At 40.0% G+C, this 18460-nt stretch overlaps 1 protein-coding gene across 7 annotated transcripts in view; it reads right to left on the reverse strand.

The window, feature by feature from the left end:
• EXOC2 (exocyst complex component 2) overlaps positions 1 to 18460 on the reverse strand; it is a 224900-nt gene that overhangs the window by 47827 nt on the left and 158613 nt on the right. For all 7 annotated transcript variants that reach the window (XM_038584007.1, XM_038584006.1, XM_038584008.1 and 4 more), the window contains one exon: positions 17215 to 17356. In XM_038584007.1, the coding sequence (XP_038439935.1) occupies positions 17215 to 17356 (142 nt within the window). The remainder of the gene's footprint in view (positions 1 to 17214; positions 17357 to 18460) is intronic.

The raw sequence follows: 18460 nt of genomic DNA on the forward strand, positions 1-18460 counted from the left end.
TTATTTGATTTTCATTCTAATTCCTGGGCTATACAAAACTGATTTGGTTGTTTGGTCTTCTAAAAATCAATTTGAAGAGGGGAAAATAAAACAAGACCAAATCAGAGAGGGAGACAAACCATAACAGCCTCTTAATCATGGGAAACCAACCGAGGGTCGCTGGAGGGGAGGGAGGTGGGAGGGATGAGGTAACTGGGCGATGGGCGTGAAGGCGGGCACGTGATGTCATGAGCACGGGGTGTTGTACAAGACTGATGAAGCACTGACCTCCACCTCTGAAGCCAATAATTCACTATATGTTAATTGAACTTAAAGAAAACGAAGAGAGCTATTAGATCCGTCCCTAATCCTTTCTCTGTCTTAAATGACTCCAGTGCACAGGAATCTGCCCCTCCTATCTCTCAGAATACACTTTTATAATTGAAATGATCATTTCGCTGGCTTTTATTTAGAGGCAGCCACAGCACAGAGCACCTACAATACAACTGTAAATATCTAAAATCTTTAGAATTCATGCATTAGCTCTTATTAAGCTATTATCTCTTTCTTCCTTTGGTAAAATTGAGTGATCCTCTCAACTGTACTTATGTAATTTACATGTGTGACTTTTTTAGTTCTTACATTTCTAATCATACCTTATTTCGCATGTTCTTTTCTAGTAGTTCGATTTTTATTGTATGGCTTTAAAGTTTTTACTAGTCACTGAACTTTTTTCGGTAAAAAAATAATGTTTAGGTAAAATCTACATGTACTGAACGCACAGAGGGTTAAGTGTACAATTTGATGGGATTTGATAAAGGTAACTTTATTTGTAACTTGCATCCTCCAGCACAATCATGATGCGGAGCATTTCCAAGGTACCTCTCAGCCGGTCCTACCACCTACATTCCTTATCAGGCCACCGTCACTCTGGTTCCCTCACCATAGTTACCGCCCATACTCCAATTTCACTTAAATGGAATCTCATACTATGTATCCTTCTATGTTTGGCTCATTTTGCTTCAACGTGTTCTTGAAATCCATTCACAGGGATGGGTAACAACATCACAAGGATGAGTAGACCCCACTGTATGGATACTGTTGCCTGGTATCAATATACTCCAATTTCATATAACCTCCTCTTGAATGGATGGTCAGGCTGTTCCCAGTTTTTGGCTGTTATGAATAAAGCTGTGATGACCACATCGTCCAAGTCCATTTGTTTTCTCTAATTTCATTTAATAGTGATTTCCAATTTTCAGTGAAGAGGTCTTAAATGTCTTTGGTTCAATTTATTTCTAATCGTGTATATGTCTTGATGCTATTGCAAATGAAACTTTAAGCAGTTCATTTCCCATTTTTTTGCTATATATTATTGAATTTTAAGTAAAATTAATTTTTGTACATTGAGTCTGTAACCTGCGATCTTAATAAATTTACTTAAAATAGTACTTTCCTGGATTCCTCAGAATTTTCTACATACATATTGGTAAAGCCTAGGAATGAAAACACTTTCACTTGTTTTGTTTTCTTGCTTTGTTACAATACCTAGGACCTCCAGGGCAGTGTTGAGTAGAGGGGGGAGAGTGGACATCCTAGTCTCCTTCCTAATCTTAAGGGAAAGCATTCTTTATTTCATCATATGACATTAGCTGTAGGATTTTGTCCATCTTTTTATCAGGCTTAAGAAGTTTCCTTCTATTTCTAGTTGGCTCAGAGTTTTGTTAAGTGCTTTCTCTGCACCTATTGAGATGATCACACTGTTTTTCTGCTGCCCATACAGCGATTGTCAAGTGTTTCTATAACCATGCATGCCCGAGATGAAACTTACTTGGTCATAATATATTAGTAGCCCATTGTACAGATAATAATAATAATAATAACATTGCTTTATTTGATTTGCTAAAGAATTTGTTAAATTTTTTTCTCCAATGGTCATGCAAGAGACTGGTCTGTAATATTCTTTTCCTGGGATGCCCTTGTTAGATTTTTGGTCTGGGGTTATGTTGGCTTCACAAAATAAAATTAGACATGTCTACTTCTATGTCGACCGATAAAGCTTTATAAAATTAGTATTACTTCTTCCTTAATGCTTCAAATAATTACTAGTAAAGAATCTGGACTTGGAGTTTTGTACAAAAAAAGGTAGCTGTTGCTACCTCTTCCATTATAAAGAATGCACAGTATTTAATAAATCCTAGTATACTATATTGGTTTAGATGTGCCAATATCTAGAAATGTGCTAGTATACTATGTTGGTATTGAATTATGATGGGATAGTTCATGCCTCAGTACTTTTGCCAAAAGCTGGCAGTATCAAGCTTTACACATTTGCCATTCTAGAGCATTTTATGAAAAATGACAATGCTATTTTAATTTGTATTCAATATTGATGTGTTTTAGTATCTTTTCATGTTTATTGGCCATTTTATGGAAAATCCTTTTGTGAATTTCATGATTTGTGCTTATTCTTCTCTTTCTTAATAGATTTTTTAATGGCGATTTTTAGTTCTCTAACATCATGATATAGTGTTTTTAGGTAGGGGCTGCGTGGATGTGAACTCTAGATCCCAGCTCCACCATTTCCTAACCATGTGACCTAAGGCAATTTACTTACACTCTTCTGTGCCCAAAGGCACCTATAAAATAAGATAAAATAAATATATCTGCTGCTTGAGGTGCTGTTATGAGGATTAAATCAGATAATCCATGTAAAGCCCTCTACCTGGCACATAGTGTGTACTCAATAAATGCTAATATATACACATAGTAACATGTATATGGGTGAACAGCATAAATCATACATATATAACACACACACCTTATTATTTTACAAAGGCCTTTAAACATTTTATTGATCCATTTTCTGAAAGAGAAAAAAAATCAAGCTTCAAGGCCTTTAGTTCTCCATATTTTGTAAATCAAATAAAAGATATTTTATCTCCATCCTTCTTTTTTTTCCCCAAAGATTTACTTATCCATTTTGTGTGTGTGTGTGTGTGTGTGTGTGTATGTGAGAGAGAGAGAGAGAGAGAGAGAGAGAGAGAGAGAGAGAGAGTGTAAATGGGGGCAGGGAGAGATATAGAATCCTCAAGCAGACTCCCAGCTGAATATGAGGCCTGATGCGGGGCTCCATCTCAAGACCCATGAAACTGAGTCACCCAGGAGCCCCTATCTCTATTCTTCCAACATCTTGTTCTTTAGAAATGCTAAACTGGCCTCAGCTTTGAATTATTTAAAGTGATAAAATGCAAAAAATAACAGAAGTACGCAGTGGCTCTTATGGACTAACCACAGACTTAAGAAAAGCTGAGCATCTGCCTTTGGCTCCAAGATGGCGTGGCAAAGGAAGACCCAGAACTCACTTCCTCCTATGGACATGCTGAATCTACACCCACATATAGAGTAATTCCTCCTGAAGAATAACTGAGGGCTGGTTGAAAAGCTTTTGCACAACAAAGGCTAGAGGAACCACACATATGGCAAGAGAGATAAAAACATGGGAACTATGGGGATGCCAGGGTGGCTCAGAGGGTTAGCGTCTGCCTTTGGCCCAGGCCATGATCCTGGAGTCCCGGGGTTGAGTTCCACATCGGGCTTCCTGCATGAAGCCTGTTCTTCCCTCTGCCTCTCTCTCTCTCTCTCTCTCTCTCTCTGTGTCTCTCATGAATAAATAAGTAAAATCTTAAAACAAAACAAAACATGGGAACTACAGGAAACCCACCCCCAACACTGCAAAGTGTAGTGGGGAGGGACAGCACTAAAGGCTCCTAAGTACACATTTGTCCAACCTGGGACACAAGAAAAGAACAGTGGTTTTACAGGAAACTAGAGCATTAAGTGAAAGAAACCCATTTCTAACCTTAGAGAGTCCAAAAAACAATAGGAAACCACTACTAAACTCTCTCCAGGGTTGGAGGTGCTGGTGAGAAACATTTATGCTCTCCCTCTACCTTGATAACACAGGTGAGAACAGGGTTCAGATGCTCCAGCTGACCTGCCACCTCAACAAGACCTGGGCTCTTAGCCCACACCACCTCTGACCATCCTCCCAAGGCAGCCTCTACACCTATGCCCATCCCTGCTCCAGCTGTCTCACCAGGGAGGCCCTTGCCCATGAAATCTCCAGCTGTCCTGCTGTCCCCTACAGAGAGTACCCTGGCCTGGGCCTATCCCAGCTCCAGCAGTCCTGGGAGGGTAGCCACAGTGCAGGGTGCCATGGGACTTGCCAGCCCTCATCTACTTTAGCTCCAGCCATCCCACTAGGGCGACTCTTGCCTGAAGCACCCCGAATTGCTCTATCCCAGCTCCAGCAAAGTCTAGAGGACTTTCAGAGAAGATGGTGGAGTAGGAGGATCTTGTGCTTACCTTGTTCGACAGATAAACTAGGTAACACACACAGCCATGTAAATAAGCAAGAAAATGACTCAAAGACTGGCATAACAGACTCTGCACAGTAAATGTAGAGGAAAGGCTACATTTAAAAGGGTAGCAAGGGCAGAAATGGGGTCAGGAGGCAAATGAATCTGAGGGAGTGTCCACAGGACAGAGGGAGGCTATGAGGCATGGAGAGTGGAGAAGAGTGGATCCTGTGCTGGGCTCCCCAGGCATAGGGGGCATCTCTGGGAAGACAAATCCCCATAAAACTTGGCTTTCAAAGCCAGAGGCACCTGGCTTCTGGAGTTTTTACCATCAACCTCAAATCTTAAAGACCAGCTGGCTCAGCACTAGGAGAGCTAGGAGGGCAAAAGGGAACTGAATCTCCACCCTTAAAGAGACAGCACAACAAACAGCACTGATGAGATACAGCACAGAAGCAGCAGTTTAAAAAATGCCTGGGATTTATAGGAAGGAGATTTATTTAATGATCTCAGAGCCTGTGCTGGATGAGCAGGGATCTTTGGGAGACTTCCCTAACTATGAAAGAGCTGGCAATACCATTTCCCTCCCCATGCCCCAGCCTAGATACACAGACTCCTGTAGAAGCAACACGATGACAACACTCTCTACCTATCTTGGTAACAGCACACCAGGTATTCTCCTGTGGACCTCCCCTACCCCTCCAAACTAGGAGGCCTTGGGGTTTTTCCCAATCTGGTTACAGATCCCTTCTCTCAAGGACCAGACAGAAAAAATCAACAAGGAAACAGTGGCTTTGAAAGACACATTGGACCAGATGGATCTAAGAGAGAACATAAATTCTTTTCAAGTGCTCATGGAACATTCTCCAGCAGAGATTATGTGTTAGGCCACAAAACAAGTCTCAACAGATTTGAAATGACTGAAGTCATACCAATGCATCTTTTCTGACAATGCCATGAAACTAGGAATCAACCACAATAGAACACAAATACATGGAGGTTAAATAACATGCTACTAAACAGTGAATAGGTCAACCAAGAATTCAAAAAGGAAATTAAAAAATTTACGGAGACAAAAGAAAATGAAAACATACCACTCTAAAATCTTTGGGATGCTGTAAAAGCTGTTCTAAGAGGGAAGTTTATAGCAAAGCCTACCTCAAGAAGCAAGAAAAATCTCAAACAGCTAACCTTATGCCTAAGGAAGCTAAAAAAAGAACAAGCACAACCCCAAACCAGCAGAAAGAAGGAAATAATTAAGATTAGAGCAGATACATAGGAAATAGAAAGTAAAAACACAATAGAACAGATCAATGAAACCAGGAGCTGGTTCTTTGAAAGGATCAAGGAAAGTGATAATCCTTTAGCCAGACTCATTAAAAAGAGAGAGAGAGTGAGAGAGAGAGAGGACTCAAATAAACAATATCAAAAATCAAAGAGGAGAAATAAAAATCAACAAGACAAATGCAAAGGATTATAAGAGAATACTACGCAAAATTATTTGCCATCAAATTGGGCAGTCTAGAAGAAATGGATAAATTCCTAGAAATGGTATAACCTCCCAAAACAGAACCAGGAAGAAATAAAATTTGAGAAGACCAATTAACAGCAAAGAAATTGAGTCAGTAATCAAAAAACTCTCCACAAACAAAGATCCAAGATCAGATGGATTCACAGGTGAATTCTACAAAACCTTTAAAGAATAGTTAATACTTAATCTTCTCAAGTTATTCCAAAAAATAGAAGAGGAAGGAAAGCTTCCAATTTCATTTTATGAGGCCAGCACTACCCTGATACTAAAACCAGATAAAGATGCTGCAGAAAGGAGAACTACAGGCCAGTATCTCTGATGAACATAGATGCAAAAATCCTCAAAAATGCTAGCAAACTGAATACAATAGTACATTAAAAAACAATCATTCACTGTGATCAAGTGGGATTTGTTATTGGGATACAAAGGGGTTCAATGTTCTCAAATCAATCACATCAACAAGAGAAAGTATAAAAGTTGTATCATTTCAGTAGATACAGAAAAAGCATTTGACAATACAGAATATCCCTTCCCGATAAAAACCCTCAACAGAGTAGGTTTAGAGTGAATATACTTCAATATAATAAAGACCATATATGACACAGAGTTAACATCATACCCAATGTTGAAAAAATGAGAGCTTTTCCCTTAAGGCCAAGAACAGGACTAGGATATCTACTCTCACCTCTTTTATTCAACATAGTACTAGAAGTCCTAACCGCAGCCATCTGAAATCAAGAGGAAATAATAGGCATCCGAATTGGTTAGAATGAAGTACGACTTTCACTGCAGATGATGTGATACTATAGACAGAAAACCCTAAAGACTCCACCAAAAAACTAGTAGAACTGAGAAATGAATTCAGACATTTCTCATAAAGGGTTAATATCCAAATCTATAAAGAACTTATCAAAGTCAACATCCAAAAAAACCAAACCAAAACCAAAACCAAAACAAAAAACTAACAACAAAAAACAATTAATCCAGTCAAGAAATGGGCAGAAGACATGAACACACAGTTCTCCTAAGAAAACCTACAAATGGCCAACCGACACATGAAAAGATGCTCAACATCACTAAATCTTCATCGAAATGCAAATCAGAATGACTATTATCAAAAACATAAGAAACAATAAGTGTTGGTGAGGATGTGGAGAAAAAGGACCCCTCGTGTACTGTTGGTGGGAATGCAAACTGGTGCTGCCACTGGGGAAGATAGTATAGAGGTTCCTCAAAAAACTGAAAAAGGAATTACCACATGATCCAGTAATTCCACTACTGGGTATTTGCCCAAAGAATACAAAAACACTAGTTTGAAAAGATATATGCACCCCTAAGTTTATAACAGCATTATCTACAATAGCTAAATTACGGAAGCAACCCATGTGTCCCATCAATAGATGAAGGGATAAAGAAGATGTGGTGTATACACACACAGACACACAATGGAATACTACTCAGCATAAAAAAATAATGAAATCTTGCCATTTGCAACAATATGGATGGAGCTAGAGTATGTAATAGTTAAGTGCAGTAAGTCAGACAAAGACAAATACTACATGATTTAACTCATACATGGAATTTATGAAACAAAACGAATGAATGAAGAAAAAAAGAGACAAATGAAAAACATACTCTTAACAACAGTTAATAAACTGATGGTTACCAGAGAGGTGACTGGTCAAGGATGGTTGAAATACAGGAAGGGGATGAAGAGAACACTTATCTTGATGAGCCCCGAGTAATACAGAGAATTGTGGAATCACTATACCATACACCCGAAACTAATATATCCTTGTGTATTAATTATACTAGATTTAAAATTTTTTTAATGAAAATTTTAAAAATATATAAATAAACATAACCAGTCTAAATGCTCATATCAAAAGATAGAGTGAATGAATGGATAAAAAAATATAAGAACTATCTATTTATATGCAATCTCCAAGACTCTCAGTTCAGACCTAAAAACGTATAGACTGGAAGCAAAGGGATGGAAAAAGATATTTCATGCAAATGGTAGCAAAAAAAAAAAAAAAAAAAAAAAAAAAAAAGGCTGATGTAGCAATACTTATACCAGACAAAAAAGACTTTGGGCAAAAAGGAGCATAGGAGATAAAGAAGGGTATTATATAATGATATAGCTATCAATCCAACAAGAGGATATAACAATTGTAAACATCTATGTACCCAACATAGGAGCACTTAAATGTATAAAGCAAGTATTAACAGTAACACAATAATAGTGGGAGACTTTAACGCCCCATTTACATCAATGATAGATCAACCAGACAGAAAAAATCAATAAGGAGACAGCTCTGAACAACACATTAGACCAGACAGACTTAGATATATACAGAACATTTCACCCAAAAACAGTAGAATACACATTCTCTTCAAGTGCACATGGACATTCTCCAGCACAGATCATGTGTTTAGGCCACAAAACAGGTTCTCAATAATTTTAAGATTGAAATCATAGTAAGCATCTTTTCTGACCACAACACTAATAAAACCAAAAATCAATTAAAAAAAAAAACTGGTAAAATCACACAGAGAAGCCAAACAATATGTTACTTTCAGTAGCATGGATCAGTGAATAAATCAAAGAGGAAATTAAAAAAAAAATCTGAAGATAAATGAAAATATAATGGTTCAAAATCTTTGGGACACAGCAAAAGTGGTTCTAAGAAGGAAGTTTACAGCAATCAAGAAACAAGAAAAATTTCAAATAAAAAAATCTAACCTTACAACTACAGGAATTATAAAAAAAAGAACAGATGAAGCCTAATTTTAGTAGAAGGAGAGAGATAATAAAGATCTGAATAGAAAATACGAAATGAAGACTAAAGGAACAATAGAAAAGATCAATGCAACTAAAAGCAGGTTCTTTAAAAAGATAAACAAAATGGATAACCCTTTATCACACTCATCAGGAAAACAAAGAGAGGGCTCCAATAAATGAAATCAGAAATAAGAGATGAAAAGTTAAATTTACACACAGAAATACAAAGGTTTTAAGAAACTACTACCATCAGGGAGTTTCCTTCAGATTCTCTCCCCCTCCTTCTGCCCCATCCCCTCCACCTGTGCATGCCCTCTCTCTCTTTTCCCCTCTCTCTCAAATAAATAAATCTTAAAAAAAAAAAAAAAAAAGGGTTAAAGACTTCAATGTGAGAGCTGAAACCATAAAACTCCTAAAGAAAACACAGGCAGTCATCTCTTGGACATCAGCCTTAGTGGAATTTTTCTTCATCTGTCTCCTTCAGGGAAAGGTAACAAAGGCAAAAATAAACAATTGAGACTACATCAACCCAAAAGTTTCTGTATTACAAAGGAAACCATCAATAAAATGAAAAGGCAACTAACTAACTGAATGTGAGAAAATACTCGCAAATGATGACATTCATTAAAGGGTTATATCAAAAATATATAAAGAACTCATACAACTCAACACCAAAAGACACCCCACAAATAATCCAATTAAAAGGGCAGAGGATTTCAATAGACATTTCTCCAAAGGAGCCATGGAGATGGCCAAGCCACACGTGAAAAGAAGCTCAACATCACTCATCATCAGGGAAATGCATATCAAACATGCAATGAGATATTTCCTCATACCTGTCCGAATGGCTAGTTCAAAAAGACAAGAAACAACACACGCTAGTAGGGATGTGGAGAAAGGAAACATTTGTGCGCCCTCAGCAGGAGTGTAAATTGGTGCAGCTACTACAAAAAACCATACGGAGGTCCCTCAAAAAATTAAACACAGGAATACCATATGACCCGGTAATTCCATTTCTGGGTATTTACCAGAAGAAAACAAAAACACTGAACATGAAAAAAAAAACATGAAAGATAAATGCACCCCTATGTTTACTGCAGCATTATTTACAACAGCCAAGACACAGGAGCACCCCAAGTATCCACCAATAGGTAAATGGATAAAGAAGACATGGTACATACATACAATGGAATATTACTCAGACGTGACAAGAACAAGATTTTGCCATTTGCAATAACATGGATGAACCTAGAAGGTATTATGCTAAGTGAAATAGGTCAGATAGGAAAGAAAAATATCATATGATTTCATTTATATGTGGAATCTAAGAAACAGAACAAACAAAACCAGAAATAAACTCATAAACATAGAACAAACTGGTGGTTATCAAAGGGAGGCGGGTGGGGGGATGGATGAAATAAAGGAGATTAAGAAATACAAACTTCCAGTCATAAAGTAAATATGTCACAGGGATGAAAAGTACAGGACAGGGAATATAGTCAATAATATTTTAATAATTTTGTATGGTGGCAAAAGGTAACTAAATTTATTACTATGTAAGCATTTCATAATGTATAGAATTGCTGAATAAGTATGTTTATACCTGAACTAATATATTATTTCATGACAACCGTACCTCAATAAAAAATTAATAATTAAAAATCAATTAACTACTTTATGTATGTAAAATGGTTAAGTTTATTTGTTTTAATATTTATAAGGAATATATGTTTTTATGCCTTTTAGATAAGAAAAATCATTAAAATCAAATTTAAATAAAAATTTAAAAAGAAAAATTATTTTTCTTAATCTATTTTGAAGATGTGAAGTTCCATGTGTATTTTTGTAAATGGAGAATAATATTCCTAATTTAGCTAAAATTTATCAACTGCAAATACTCAAGAGCTCTTAATAACTATGGATAATAGAACAATTAAACACTCAGGTGACTCACAACTAACCAGAATCATCTTTCTTGACATATACACAAATAAAGAGGTGACAGCAATTTAAATATCCAACTGTCAGGTTAAAAAAAGCAGAGCTATAGCTCTAACGGATACCCCCTCTTGAATCATGAAATTAATCAACTGGATTTTTTAAAAATTACTACATACAGTATCGGAAACTTAATTTATTGCTAACTACAGTAATAAGTAATCAGTTACCTATATGATTTGCAAAATTCAGTTATTCAAGATGAAAACCCTAAAGGTAATATTAGGGTCGTTAATTGAAATTGTTTTGGAAGATTAATAGTCAAACTATTTTGGTGGTTTGCTTTACATGAGGTCTCGACTTAAGTCAACTTTAAACAAACTAAAAATCACTAAATGACTATGCAAGACTGAGGTTCAGTTAGTGATCATGAAGTCAAAACTACACAAAGAACAGAACTAAAAACAGTTCATAAAAGTGAAACGAACACTGACAATTTCTAAGCGTTTTTGAAATCTGAGAAAAGTAAATAAATTGCTGACACTGCAGTGCCATGTGCCCTCTGTTCATGAAAGGATGTTTATCTTTTTTTAAAAAAAAAAATGAGGTAAAAAGCCTTATCGCTTAATGTCACACGGCCGGCAGAATATTAATTTTCTGTAAAAAAAAAGTTACCCAGAGTCCACAAACTCTGATGGCTTTGATTGTACTCGTTCAATTTCATGGCTGAGAAAATATGAAGATGATAGAGAAGAGACTTTAAGCATCTTAAATAAATATTACAAAGGGAAGACCTGGAAAGTCTGAATCATTGAATCATCCAATTCAGTGAAGTGGAAACCCAAAGCCCTAACGGGTGGCACTGCCACCCGCACAGTCCTCGTCCCCTTGCGACTCCCTGCGGCCACGTTCCAGGACCCAGCGTGGTGTGACACCGGCCGGCAACCCCGTCTCAGGGAGCGACAGGCCTCCTGAATGGCTCTTTCCAAGACCCCTTTAGAGAGGTGAGCCGATGACCACGAGCTGCGGTCGCCGCGCCTGGCCTGGGCCTGCCGAAGGCGCAGGCTGGTCAGGGGAAGCTCCGAGGCAGGCGCTGGGAGGAGGTGGAGAGACAGGCTGCCTCCGCGTCACCGCGAGCAAATGAGGTTTCCACTGCGACAACCAGGGTTTCGGTGGAGGTGGACACGAGCAACTGGTGTGACGACCGACGCTCAGTGACCAGGTCTTGGGCCAGCGACCGCCGGCCACGCAGGAAACCTGGAGTGGCTGCGCCGGAGGTCTGCTCTCCGCGAGAAACATCACACGCCATCTCATAATCTTGAACGCAAACCCAATAATGTAGAGCAATGTCAGAGCTAACAATTCTGTTCAACGCAAGCTAGTCGTTGGAGAAAACCTTAAATTTAGCTAAATTCATTTAAACCAGGCAATGCCACACAACGGCTGACATGTTGGATACGCTTTATACTCACATTTTAACTCAAATACAATTGCTCAAAATCTAGGGAGGGCATAAAGCTGGCACATGAGGATTCACGGAAGACAAGACGAATGCCAAAAGGCTCATTTTAATTCAATTCAATAAATATTGAATTCATGATATTCATATATCGACTGTGTACCACCTTGAAAAAGTGAACAAGAGAAACAGTGGAAACTGGATTATATGATGAACCCTCCTACTGAAAAGAAAATTGAGAAAAATCACTGCAAAACCAGAGAGCAAACGCTCGGAAGCCAACACGCCAGCAGTGGCCTGCCCACTTAGAGGACTGCGCCCGCTATCCGGTCCTCGGTCACCTGCCCAACATTCGGAGCCTCTCCTGGCCGGCTGGGCCCGTGCTACACGCTGCGCGTGGGAAGGAAGCGATCGATCGGCCACGGCGCGGACGGTCCCCGAGCAGAGGAGCAGCAAGCGGGTGGTGACCGCCCCTCGGCACAGGCGTGCTGCGGGAACAGGAGGCTGGGGGACACCAACCCACCTGGAGGGATGAAGGGAAGCTTCCCCAGGAGGCGGGGCCTGGGGACAGAGCGGGAGCAGGGGCCCTGACCGCCTGCCACCTGGAGGAGGGCACCCAAGTGGGGCGGGAAGGAGCGCGGGGCCCTAGCAGTCGCCACAAGCCAAGCAGAAGCATTAGCAGCGCCCAGGGAGCTTGGGCTCAGCCTGAGGGAGGACGTGTCTTCCGGAAGGGCTCTACGCAGAGGAGTGACAGATTCCATTTATATTTTAGAAAGACAAGCTTTTCAAAAGGGCAGAGTGAACGTGAATCGGGCAAGATGAGGTGCTGGGACCCAGCAGAGGAGAACCCTCAGGTATCCCGACAGGAAAACTCTAACACACGATGAGGGGCAGAACTCAGAAACGGGAACGAGAGGACTTGTAACTAACCATTTGCTAGAACAAGACAGGGAGGGGGGCCTTGGCTGATGTCTTCACCTTCCCAGGGTCAGGAGGTCCAGTAGCAGAGAGAGCTGACCCGGAGATGATGGGAAAGCCAAGGTGATGAGCTTGCTCGGATGGCTAAGCTGAAGAGGTGTCCGGAATGTTCCGATGGAGAGGTCTACTAGGAAGGTCCATAGAAAGACCTTGAACTCAGAGTAGAGAGGTTAGGCTGCTGGAGGCACCAAAGATTAGCAGATGAAACTGCTCAGCGATAGTCTGGGGATAGTCTGGCAAGAACAAAGGAAGTCCTGGGGAAGTCAGCAGTGCAAGGCTACGCAGAGGAAGAGAGGCCCGTCCACAAAGGAAACTAAGGCTACAACTAGTAGTGGGATCAGGGACGCCAAAGAAAGCCTCGGGAAGACGGTTCAATGATGGGACGGTTCAACGATGGGATGGTTCAACGATGGGACGGTTCAACGATGGGACTACTACAGAGACACACAGCAGGAAAAGGAGCAAGCACATAAGATTCCCAACTACAGCTGACCTTTGAACAACGGGGATCGGGGCGCAGACCTCTGCACAATGGAAGATCCACATAGAACTCTGACTCCCCCAAAAGTCAATTACTAATAGCCTGCTGTTGACCAGAAGCCTTACCAATAACATAATCAGTCAATTGACACATGTTTGGTATGTTCTATGTATTATATACTATATTCTTACAATAAAGTACACCGGGGAAAAGAAAACGTTATTAGGGAAATGAGGAAACGTAAATATATGTACGGCGCTGTGCTGTGTTAACAAAATCCACATGTAAGCAGAACTGCACGGTTCCCCCCCGTGTTGTTCAAGGGTCAACTGCGTAGCACTGGAGGTGGATTCAGTGAGAACAGTCTGAATGGGTGGGGGGACGGTGAGGGCAGGCTTCAGGGGATGAGGCATCAAGTGACACAAGAACACGGACAGCACCAGCATCGAACCTTTGAGGGAACAGCAACAACTTTTCCTAAGCTGGGCTGCAAAGAGAAGAGTGATGGGGAGTTACCGGAGGGGCTGTGATTTACAGTCAGGGCGACCACACTGTTGGTTTAGTGCCCGCTGTCCTAGCCTTACCACCACCCCCACCCCCACCAGACTCTCGAGAGATTATATTTAATACGGTTATCTTAAGATGGCTGAAATCTAGACGATCAGAACCACAAGCAGTAAGTGATAATTACATGCAAGGCACTGAATCAGATGTTATGAGGACACAAATAACTGAAACCATCTGTCCGTGAGACGCTTAAAACCTAGGATGTGTATGCATGTGTGCGTGTGTGCGCACGCGGGTGTAGGTGTTTGCATGTGCGTGGCTTGACGCAGACAAGTCCTTTATTTCTGAATATCTGGGATTGCTAAACTACCATGAAAGTTTGGTAGAGCAAAACTAAGACTTTTCTTTTTTCATGAAATAGTTTATGTACTTAAACACAAGGGGAGGTGCTCCAAATGAGAAAGGAAAAGTGGTCACCGGATGCCATCCCCTCTGCTGCCTTAGACAGGAGATGGAGGCAGGCCAGCCAAGGGAGAAGCAGGAATCAGGCTGGTCCATGAGCTCGGCTCTTTATGTCTAGTTCTTCAGGAAAAAAACAAACAAACAAACAAAAAAAAATGGGAGAAAGGACAAGGCAGTGACGTTCAGTTCACCAGCAGTGGGCTAAGAACAGGAGGGACAACACCTGGGTGGTGTGTGTTATCACCTTGAGTAGAAAATAAAGAGATTTTCTGATATCTATCCCTTGGGATTCTGAAACTTTCAGTCAGTGTTCTATAAAAATATTTGAATATTTTGAAGTCTGTGGATGTGTAAAGAATCTCCTCACATCTTTGTTTAAAAATCCTTCCAAAGTGGGGCAATAAAAAAGAGGTAAGAAAATATATACACATATAACGTATATGTAGCAAAGAATTGTGAGAGAGGTACAGGGGTTCAGAAAACAAAGAATCCTGCCAGGGTTGATGGGAGGAAGACCCCTTGGGAAGCAGCACCCCTTTCGGAGACGGGTCCTGAAGGGCCCGAAGCATGCCCGGGCCGGGGAGGGCAGCCAGGACGCTGGCAGGGGTCAGCTGCAGGGGTCACTCGTGCAGCCACTGAGCAAACACTTGCTAAGCAGCCATCATAGACCAGCAGTAGTTTAGGTACTGAAGATACAGAATTCAAGAGGCAAAACTTTCTGTTTGTGAATGTGCAAATTTGTGGACTCTTCCGATGGCATTTTCTCACCTGATCTGAATAAGGGTACTAATCATCACTCCTAGTCTAAGTATTCACGTTTCCTTGCAGAAGTCCTTGCTGGGAACGTGACATAGTATGTGGTGCATGCACTGTACCTTTCTAAAAGTCCACAGATATTGAAATTCCAAAAGTCATCTGGGCCCAAGAGTTTTGAAAAAGGGATTGTTGATCAAATTCACTTAAAGTGATAAGCAACCCACTAAGTAGGACCTCATGGATTTCGTGTTAATAAACTGAGCCAGGATAAAGGCCAATGCTGGAACCAGGTAGAGCCTAGCACCTGTAAACAGGAATCTCTGTCACGCAGTGAAATTCTGCTGCAGAAAAGACCAGCAACAAACTGAACTCAGAGAGACTGTAAATAATTATTTTACAAATAAAATGTGAGTAATTTTCACAGATTAAATATAAAACACCATGTCAACTGTTCACTGGCCATGTCACTTCTTCAGGTTGGTGGCTGCGAAGGTGATATTTAAGACCCGAATGACAAAAAGGAGTCAGTCCTATGAAGGTAACGGAGAGTTACCACCTAAGCAAAGGGGAAAAACAAACAAACAAACAAACAAAAAAACAGGCTTGAAGCAGTTAACGTGGAAGGATTTGGAAAGTCTGGGCAATTGTACTAACGTGTAGCTGGAGAGAGGCCATGGGGTGCATTTGTGGGTGTGGGCAAAGCGGAGGACACCAGGCCAGGGCCTGCCCTGCACTGCTTGGCACATTTTACTGTATGTAAAATGGGAAGATACTGGAAGGATTTTAAGATACTAATAGGATCTGATTTAAACTTTAAAAAGATATATTTGGGATATGAACTGTAACCCAGTTTGGACACAGTAAAGTATGTTTGCACAAAAGTAACAGAATTTAAGAAAAAAAAAAAAAAGATTGATTGTGGCCAGCTGTAGGTAAAAAGCCCCAGATGACTATAATGGCTGTGATTTCAGAAAATAAAATACCTGTGGTTCACGTAAAATATCTTTGATTTAAATTGGTTTTTAGTTCTGACCTACGGCATCACTATATTGTTACCACCTAAAGTGAACACCACATAGTAAAAATCCAAAGGTGTTTAAAGATTAAACAATCTTATCACCACCTAATAAAAGCATTATTAATAATAAAAGGTGTTTAAAGCAATTAGGTAAAAGAACGAAGATTAACTCAAGCACATGGACAATTCACAGACACGCCTACACATATACACCTGTAAAGAATCTATGTGTGACATGAACATGACCATCCCCGTATAAGACTACTGCTACATAAAAATGTCATCAGGCAGCTTGGCTCTGTGTACCCCACACTATTCCATACAAAGGAATAACTATCTGGTCCATCAAAAAGTTTATTTGATTCAGTAAGCAACAGTAATTTTTAAAATACATATGATGAAGTGATAAGTGACTCTCATTTGATGTCACGAGATAATACGAGAACTGTGTCAGTCATCCTTCCGTGGTTCCATTTTCTCTGCTAAATTACTATGATAATCATACTCCTACACATTTTTCTTCTATCCTTCACCTTGTCAGCATTAATAATTAGGTCTTATACAGAAATGACCAGGTTTTTTAAGTAAACTTTTGATGATAGTCACAAAGTCATTGTATTAAACTGTCACTCACAGTCTATTCCATCCATGCAATAAAGACACATCCTGGGAAGCAAATGTGCATTACTAAAATGATCGGATATTACAAGGTGTAATTAATTATTTTCTGGAATTTAAGAATAGTTTCAAGCCTTAAGTATGAATAATGAAAAGTGCACTACGTTTCAAACTATCAAAAATCGGTTTAAGCCAGGAGAAAGTTAAAATCAGACTAGCGGGAAAAAAAATGGATAGAAAAAAAAGCATTTTAAGAATATACTAATTGATAAAATCCATATTTATTGACCTAGATGCCCTGGGCTACTTTCAGAGAACTGGAGTAACTTGAAACCATTTACCTGTTGGAGGTAGGCAGTCTTTCCAATCAAAATAGCCTGCATAAATTCCCGGTTCTAAGGAGCCAACGATAGGATCTGCTTTCAACTCGATGTAATTTTCAAAGAGTCTTTGGTCTAATTCTTTCAACGAGGCCATGCTAACCTATAAACACATAATAAAGAATAACTGAGTTTTCTAGTTGAGCATGAGGGAAAAAGTAAAATAATATAAATATGTCAGTATATTTTAGAAGTACTTATCAACTTTCCTACAAAAAAAAATCATGATTTTATTTATTTTCAGTAACAAAGACCCCTCTCTTAACACAGCTTATTTAACAAGGTTTAAACCTCATGAATGGACGATACCCAGAAAGTTCAGCCCACATGAGCTGTGAGTTCCTGCTGGTAATGGAAGTAGAACGGGGTGAGGAAGGTAGCCTCAGTCATCCACGTCTACTCCTGGTCTCACTGGCACTCAAGAGGCCAAGAAGTTGCCGAGGAGATGGGTAGAGTCCTAAATTTGGGAATAAAGAGTCCGTGGGCTCAGGGGCCTCTGTAGTGGACGAGGGGGGACTTGTCTGCTTCTATACCATATAGCCTGGCATATATAAACAGAAATGTGTGTCCCACACTGAAGTTCAGCTGTAGAAAAGACAAGCAACAACTTGGACTCAGAGAGACAAGGAAAACCTTTAAGGAGATTACATACAATACAAACGAAGACTTCGTGGAGAGAACACAAATGATTTTTGAAGCTAACAACTGAGTGACTGGGGGAACCAATGGTCACTACTGAGACTGAAACTAAGTGCAATAAGTACTTCAAAGCACAGAGTAAAAATGTAAAGAGGGGGACGCCCGGGCAGCTCAGCGGTTGAGCGTCTGCCTTTGGCTCAGGTGGTGACCCCGGGGCCCTGGGATCGAGTCCCGCAGTGGGCTCACCATAGGGAGCCTACCTCTCCCTCTGCCTGTGTCTCTGCCTCTCTCTGTGTCTCTCATGAATAAATAAATAAAATCTTAAAAAAGATGTGAAGCGGTGGAAATTAGGAAGGAAGAGACTTAGAAGATAAATCTAAGGACTCTTATATGAAAGGAAACAGAAATTCAAGTAGAATAATATGAACTATCACAGAAGAGATAATAATTAAACAAGCAACAGCATAAAATGTCCAGCTCTAAAGACTGACTTTGCGATTTGAATCGGCTTGTTGGGTTCTTGGCTAGACTTATGAGACACTGCAAAAACTGTTAAAGGGCCTAATGT

This window comes from Canis lupus, chromosome 35 (assembly GCF_011100685.1).
Source record: "Canis lupus familiaris isolate Mischka breed German Shepherd chromosome 35, alternate assembly UU_Cfam_GSD_1.0, whole genome shotgun sequence".
NCBI lineage: Eukaryota > Metazoa > Chordata > Mammalia > Carnivora > Canidae > Canis > Canis lupus.